This window comes from Pungitius pungitius, chromosome 13, assembly GCF_949316345.1.
Source record: "Pungitius pungitius chromosome 13, fPunPun2.1, whole genome shotgun sequence".
NCBI lineage: Eukaryota > Metazoa > Chordata > Actinopteri > Perciformes > Gasterosteidae > Pungitius > Pungitius pungitius.
The window spans coordinates 18026031-18034299 of NC_084912.1; the positions used below are offsets into that span (position 1 = coordinate 18026031).

The window sequence follows — 8269 nt, forward strand, 5'->3', positions numbered from 1 at the left end:
AAAATCCAAAGTATTTAATAAAGAATAAGGTGTTGTACTAAAAAGAACATCTCAGCTGAGGAGCTGCTGGTCTCCACAAACCAACGGGCCACAGGGAGTCCTTTGACCGTCCCTAGTGCCTGTCTGCTGCCTCCACCAGAGAACTTAAGAACAATGGCTGCCTACAGGTATTTATACCATAAAGGTGTGAAAGTCAGTGGCCACGCCCCCTGGGAGTGGTCTCCTGGTGAGTTCAATGTAGCTTGGATTTCGAATGTCTCTCAGTCAATCTCAGTTATAGTGCTATTAAGTATTACATGAATGCATTTCAGTAGATTACACTACATTGAATACAATCAAAGCTGTACATTGGTAGTATTCTATTAATTAGTTTCAAAATTACAGTTACAATTACAGGTGTTACAATATTCTCATTACTTTATTGATGACATAGTTCCAGCATCACGGTTGTATTCTAGTGTACACTAAGTGCATTTTATTAATACATAATTTATGAATGGGGCTGTCAATTTTTTTCTAACATCCTACATTAGTCACTATGATTGAAGGTTTGGGCTCCATGGTATATAGTATACAATGGTCAGTGGTATTTCTGTTGACTACTGCATTAACATGTTTTTGTAGTTTTAACTGTATACAATGGCTTGTGTATTATGTAAAAAGCAGCGACAAAAACAGATAACTAGGCAGGTAATAAGGCCATTCAATATCAGGAAAACATCCACTTTGACATTGTTTGAGCCCCATGCACCATGATGTACCCACAGGGTCCACTTCAGAGTCCTGCTCTTTGTCCTGCTGTCCACCATCAAGATCAACTTGATTCAAGATGAATAATGGAGCCAGGTCTTAGTGGTGATGTCATCGACCTTCCCACCCCCATCAACCGATTCCCGAGCGCATGGCGGTATGAGGGCTAACTGTACAATACGCACAATAAGGTGGACCCAGAACATGTTGGAGGGGCAAAAAATCTCATCTGGTTGAGGAGAGCTTCTATGTTCCTGAGAGACGGTAAGCGTTGCTTAGTCTGACATGTGAATGGGCCTCAGAATAATGCGAGCCGACAATAAAATGTACGTTATTCTAGTATTAGAAAATGATAGATATTATTGTTTGTTACTTTGTATACTTCAACCTGTACCTGAACTCAATTCCCATGCTCTCTGATGATGAACGTGAGATCAGCTTTTTTTCAACTCTCGACATGTTGGTAGCAAAGACAGTTTCACCACCCTGACTCCCAGCATTGCTTTCACACCCACATGAGACATCAAGATTCCACCTGTCGGAGTTGGACTCTTTTCAATGGAAGTCTGTTTCTTGCTCTGTTGACCCTGCAGGTGAATTGTGTAACTTTTCTGGATCCACACATGCAGTGTAGTGAGGGCGTTACTACACTGTTGTCCAAATGTAAAGTACACATATGCTTTTTCCATTAAATGTTTGCATACAAAATGAGAATATGGACTTTGAGTTGGGGACAAATACGCGTCTAAAGGCAGAACGCACGCACGCACACACACCCACACGCACGTACACACCCTGTCACTTTCACTTCCTCTTCGGGTTCCTTCACTTCCTCGTGTCATGTCGCTCATGAAGGACGGAACCCGATCGGAGGACCTGTCGCAGGTCTCCCGACAGCAGCTGTATGGAGATTATGTCCACTTCTACCTCCAGCCGCGTGCCGAGGTGGCCCCGTGCTGCGACCCGTCGCTGCTACACCAGGCGGCTCGGTATCTGCGGGGGGGCCCGGAGCCCCCGGGGCCTTTCACCGTGTTCCCGTTCCACCGGGCCGTGGCGCACCACCGGGCATGCAGCAGCGCGTACGGGAGGAAACATCTGTGCGCCTTCAGCAGAGCCACCCAGCTGCTGGAAACCATCGGTCTCAATCTGTTCCTCCAGCCCTGGAAGAAAGAGATCAGGACACTGAAGGTGGCTTTCTTCCTTCCTTCTTCCCTTCCTTTCTTCAGTCTTTCCGTCAAGGTAACTGTGTACTTGTGTTTCTTCTTCAGACGTTTACAGGTGCGTTTATCTACGGTCTCGTGCCAGTTTTCAGCAGTTCTACCATTCAGTCCGTTCTGGCTTCTATAGGCTACGTGCCTCGTCCTGACACTCAACAAAGGTAGGACACAAGAGGGACAATAAAAGCTCCCTGCCAGGTGAAACATAACACATCCTCTTGGAAGGAGGAGATAAGTCTCGTAAGTGTCCATAATTAATACAATTCAAAGTTCTTCATTGGCATGGGAAACACATGTTCAAGTTGCCAAAGTCTGCTAGAAAAGCATCTACGTATGACTGGTTAAGATCTTTGAGGACAGTGGTTTCCGATCCACAGCTTATTAATTATAATAGCTCATTTACACAAAATTGTGTAAACAAATCAGGGTACACTACTGCGCTCATCACTATTGTATTCCTAGAATTTGACTCCAGTGGTGTTTGTATGATCAGGCTTAGGCTTAGCTTCGCTTATAATACAAGTTCTAGGACAAATTTTGGATAACACTGTTCCAAAGTACAGAAATGTGTGAACAGAATAGTGTAGCTTTGTACAATATTGTAATAAAACTAAAGTATAAACAAACATAATTACTTAATGATTTGACTTTTAATTCTCAACTTCCTGTGTAAGCCTCTCTCAACTGTCTTCCTCTGCAGAGTTCATGTAGTTTCATTACTTATGTTACCAGTTCATGGTCTTTCTCTTAGATCTTATGCTGGCAATATTTGATATGCTGATATCCGAGGTTAACATCCATCACATCCTGTCTGCTCTCTTGTTTCCCTCAACACCTACGTGAGCCGGAACCCAGCACATTTGGACACTAGCACCCAGTCTTTGGAGTGTCAGCATTAACTGGGATATTTCCAGCCCTAGAGCCTCTCGCGATGATTGTTTGGATTCAATGCTGTTTAAAGCTGCAGCTGAGTCTGAGCAGATAACCACGGCATCGGGTTTGTATCAAGGCTCGAGGGAACCAGTGAAGGGAGTTCAGGCTGATGACTCAGTGACTATTGAAAGGCTCAATGGAACAGGACGTGGGGAGGGTGAAAGGCCCTTACAGGAATTGTAATGGAAGGGAGAGAGGAAGGCAGGTTGATGAGGAAGAAGATGGTTTTCCAATGAGGGTTTCAGAGTCATTTGAAGCTTCAAGGATGAGGAAAGTAAGTCCGGTGGCACTGACTGACGGAAGTTGGCAAAGGTGCTCGGTGATGGTGGCTTGATAAACGATGAGCAGAGAAAGCAATGAAGCAAGGAAGAGGGTTTTACACCAAGAGGAGTAAAAATAGGGATTAAACAAGAGGGACATTAAAAGCACAAGCATTGAGAGTTTGTAGTGGGGCCTTTAAAACAACATCTGTGCTGGCATTGCAGGTAGAAACGGGGGAAATGCCATTGGAGTTGAGAAGAATAGAGATAATGATGACTTATTGGGTCAGTTTACACAGACATCCAACAAAAAGTGTGATTCCGCCGTGCTGGGAACATGATGAAGGCAACAAAGAGCTTTGGTTGGGTGGCTAAAGCCTGGAACACACCAAGCCGATGCCGACGAAGTAGTGGCGACGAGAGCAGACTGCAGAATCGGCTCACGTCAGCAGCGTCGGGCAGCGTCTGGGTCCAAAGTTGATCATGGGCTCGATCATGGGCTCCTTCAACATTCTTTAGTCTTTAGTCTGAAGATGTAAAGGATCTCTGTGGTCCTGATGTCATCAGAGAGCTCCTTCCACCATTTAGGAGCAGGACAGCAAAGAGTCGTGATCTAGTCGAGTGTTTTGCTCTCAGTGAGGGAGGAACAAGCAGCTTGATGTTGGGATGGAGGGTTTGACCATGTCCTGGATGGAGACTGGACCCCATCCATTCACAGCATGCTACTTGAGCACCAATGCTTTGAACTGGATGAGGCAGCCACTGGTAACCAGTGAAGAGAGAAGAGTGGAGTAGTGTGGGACAACTTAGGAAGGATGAAGACCAGTCGAGCTGCTGCAATCTGGATGAGCTGGAGAGAGTTACAATAGTCACAATAGTTGCAATAGAGATGACAAGAGCCTGAATCAGTACCTGCGCTGCCTTCTGAGTGAGAAGGGGTCGTATTCTCCTGATGTTGGTGAGCGTGGACCTACAGGATCGTGTTGTTGCTGTGATGTTGGGAGTCAGGGAGAGCACGTTCAAGAGTTTTGGACAGAAAGGGAAGAAGAGATACCGGTCTGTAGTTGTTTTCTTCACAAGGGTTGAGGGTGGGTTTCTTCAGGATTGGGTTAACTCTTACCTCCCTCAGAGAGTATTGGAAACAGCCAGATAACAGAGATGGGTTAATGAGACCGATGAGGAAAGGAAGAAGGTCAGGAGCGACAACCTTCAAGTCATACATCAGGAGGAATTATGCATATTTATACAAATGGATCCAAACACCCTAACAGCGATAGAACAGCAGCAGCAGGCGTAATCCCAGAGTTTCATTATGCATGTGGGAAAAGACACAGTGATGATTTATCAGTGTTTACATGTGAGTCATTGCATTACAGTGGATAGAGGACGTCAGGCCAGAGAGAGTGGGGATTGCTTCAGACTCATGGGCCGTGCTGACATGTTTGAAATGTTGATACCCAGGAAGCAGAGAGGATTTCCTTTATGAGATACTACAACTTATTCAGAATCCAGCAACAGCCGATGGTGGTTCATTGAAGAGTGGGAGAATTATTCAAAAGCTAAAGTGGTGATTAAGGGACAAATGAATGGGGAAAAGGGAGCAAAAGAACATCTGTTCATGAATAAAGCCTTGGTTGGGAGTGCAGGAAAAACAGAAAAGAGGAGAGGGTTAAGGCAAGGCTGAATAGTTGCCCTATAGTTGTCATTAGGAAACATAATCATACAAAGTGTGAATTCTGGGAAGTTCTTTCTGAAATAGGAGTCAGCGAGAGAAATTAAAAGAAATATTATTAATGTACAACTGAAAAGCTTTAGTGGTGAAAGTTGGACTGGAATGTTTAGTCAACAAGATTAATGAATATTATCTGAGAATTCATTTTCTTTTTTTGTTTGTTTTGTGTATCAGAGATTTTCTCCGTAAAGGCCACACTCCAGGTTAGTGGGTGGCAGGAATGCACCATAAAGACCAAAAAAGAAGAAGAAGAAGTTCTGAAGTTTCATGCTTACTCGATCCAGCGGGAATTAGAGCTCCAATCTTGACCTTAAATATACACATACAATTTGGAAACTGGAGGGTTGGGGTTGCTCCAACTAAATCAGCTAAATGGGGAAAGCACTAAACATGTTGAATGTCTTGACTTTTTGTCTCGTTCTCTTCAGTTGTCCTCTAAACTGCTTGATGCATTTCAGTGAATACAGACTCAGAGAAGATGCCAACCCAGACAGGGCCATGCTGCTGGCCTTCGAACTGCTGCTGGCCAGGGTGGAATGTGACCACCTGCTGGAGATCTTGGAGAAGGATCAGCTGGAACCACAGGTAACGTTTGTGTTTTTATGACACAAGTTCAGTTTTACCAAAAGAATGCAATTCCAAAAGGAATCTCGTTGATCACTCATTTTGGGATATAGGGTAAAGTGTGGCTTTCATGTGCTGTAACCTTGCCCTGCAGGAATTTCTGAAGGTTCTCCAGGAGAGAATGGGGCCTTCAAAACCGGATGGACCTACTGAGAAGAAAGCAGGAAGGAGGGATAACGAAGAGGAGGACCAGAAAATGGAAGAGGTATATCGAAAAGATGCAGAGCAGAGTGGAGAAGCAGCTCCTTTCTCACATGTTTCACCAGAGGAGCACACTATTAAAAACTAATTGAACATTTTTACCAAATTGATCTCCGATTTGACCTGAGAAGGGAAACGCTGCTAGATACATTCTATATTCTTACAGTGGAAGAGGTTTTTATTAGTCAACACACACACACACACTAACAGATGCACAACAGCAACCACACAGTAAGACAGACAACTTGGATTTTCTCAGACTTTCCGTTCCATTTTAGTATGATCAAGTCACAAGAAACAAGACAAATTTAGGTAACCATTGCAATCCTGATCAAAACGGCCTTTTGCTTCAAGATTGTTGTTCTATCTCTTTTCAAACTAGATTATCACAGTATGTGATTATGTAATAACAGAGGTCGACCAAAGGGGATTTCTAAAGGACAATATAATAATCCCACCTAGCAACTGTAACTTCTGGTTCATTTCCAGCGTAACCCAAGCAACCAAGACTTAGAAAGGGATATTTCAGGATAACTTGAGCTTTAGTTTAATTGAACTTTAGTGTTCATGATATGAAGTAAAACTTGTCTACACAACACATTTGCCCTCCAAATGCCCTGTGTTTGATATATTTTCAAGCAGGTTGGTTTGGTGTCATATACAGACATAAAAAGGTCTCATGGGGTCATGATCTACATCTAACAAGGAGTCAATTGTTCCAAATTGTTTTTACATCACGCATTTTCTAACAAAACGGTTCTTCAACAAACTAATCTGATAAACTTATTGTTTTGTCTGTTCAATCCAAAGACCTTTGTGATAAAAAGTCATCACAAGTTTTATTTCCTCATGGAACGGGGAGGACGCAGTGTGGTTTGCAGTCATACATCAAACTGCTGCAACTCGTCCCACACTTTGGTGTTAATGCACGTCAGCTTATAATCAAGGCACATGATGCACCCTGTACTGGACAATGCTTTGCTTTATTCCTCCAGGTGCCTCTGAATTTGGACTCCAGGCTTGCAGTGGAACCCCAGGCCGAGCCTCGAGGCTGCCCCCTCGTCGGCGTGGACCAGTCCATAATGGAGATGCAGATGACCTACCCTGACCTTGCCTTCAGGGGCCGTCCTCTGCTAACAGACAAACCGAAACGAACAAACCGCACCAGAAGAGACGTTCCCACCACCAGCACCAGTGACCCCAATGGTGACAGTAAAGGTCCTGAGGTTCCCAAAATAGAGCGTATCAAAGGCACCCATACAACTACACAGAGTAAAGACCACAGTAGAGCTGATGAAGTTGATGATGACCAATGCAGAGGCAGTGGTTGTAATATCTGCAACAGTGATGGAAGCAGAGAGGATGGGCAGCTCAGAGCTCTGCACATCACACTGAGAGCTGCGTCTGAAGCAGAGCAGACGCTGAAACACGGAGAGCCAACAGCAGAGACACCCGCCTGGACTCCAGCAGGTAGCACACTCACACAGGTGTACACCTAGAATGGTGATCAAAACCACACATGCACATCTGTTTCAAATTTCTGTCCCCTGAATGAGAAGACCATTTATTAGAGTATTCCAGTATGAACTGGAAGGCAAAATGTCAGTCCATATATTATTATGTTGCAGGCTTGCTCTCTTTTGGGGAGAATAATCAACCTCTATGCACTTATGTTTCATTTGTTTTATACTTGCTGTCCTGTAATGTGTATAAATATTTTTTTTACAGACGTACAAAATAAGAGAAAAGAAAAGTCTCCAGCTCTCAGCTCAACGGACAGGGTGCAGCGCAAAACAGAGCGTGTGCAGGACACCAAACAGGAAGTGGAGAGAAAACAAGAGAACAACAGGGACGAGGGACACACACCTGGAGAGAGGAGTGGGGCAGGAGAGGAGACCGTGTTGATCGGGCCAGAACCAAGTCATGCTGCAAGTAGATCCCCCCAGTGTGACCCTGCAATGGTGGAGGAGCAGAAGCAGCACACCGGGTGTCCCCACGTCCCCCCGGCCACCGGTACAGCAGGTAGCCAGAGCTTTGAGGGAGGGGACGGGGCCGAGCAGCAGGAATCAAAGGACACTGTGAGAGATGAGGAGCAGCTGACAAAGAGCTTTGTTATGGTGGAGCTCCACAAGAAATAACTGTCCCTCATTGCTGATTTACACGCATATGGACCATGTCCACAACAGAACCAACAGCGCCATGGTAGAGATTTAAAGATTGGAATGCAGTCCTGATGCTATATACACTAAGTGTAAGATCTGCCCTGCACGGTTACCAAAGAAACAGATACCAATAGAAACATGAATCAACTGGAATTAGCTGATATTCTATTAAGTGGAAGAGGTTATTTTTTAAACATTTTTGTGTGGAATATATTGTGTTAGAAATGCTAGTGGAAACCGTTGAGAGGCAAACCTCATACTCTACTAACGTAAAGCAGATTAGTGGAGGTTCGGTAAGAAATACACTTTTTGTAATTTAACTTTAGCGGTTTCATTTGTCTTGAACAAGTAGTGTTTTAAATAAATGCTTAATATTTGAAATCAAGCTTC

The 8269-nt window shown here is 44.2% G+C and overlaps 1 protein-coding gene across 1 annotated transcript; it reads left to right on the forward strand.

Moving 5' to 3' along the window:
- The first annotated feature begins 1559 nt into the window (after positions 1-1559).
- On the forward strand, positions 1560-8220 carry si:ch211-189a15.5 (uncharacterized). The gene is made up of 6 exons (XM_037465049.2): positions 1560-1938; positions 2019-2128; positions 5351-5477; positions 5611-5721; positions 6713-7187; positions 7446-8220. Exons 1-6 carry the CDS (start codon positions 1591-1593, stop codon positions 7853-7855), a joined length of 1581 nt encoding a protein of 526 aa, XP_037320946.2. The 5' UTR covers positions 1560-1590; the 3' UTR covers positions 7856-8220.
- Positions 8221-8269: the final 49 nt, after the last annotated feature.

Excerpts from the sequence above, each read along its gene's own strand:
- si:ch211-189a15.5 (XM_037465049.2), top strand. The coding sequence starts at position 1,591 with ATGTCGCTCATGAAGGACGGAACCCGATCGGAGGACCTGTCGCAGGTC. Across the intron at positions 1,939-2,018 it reads AAGAGATCAGGACACTGAAG|ACGTTTACAGGTGCGTTTAT; the intron begins GTGGCTTTCTTC and ends TTTCTTCTTCAG. Across the intron at positions 2,129-5,350 it reads CGTCCTGACACTCAACAAAG|TGAATACAGACTCAGAGAAG; the intron begins GTAGGACACAAG and ends GATGCATTTCAG.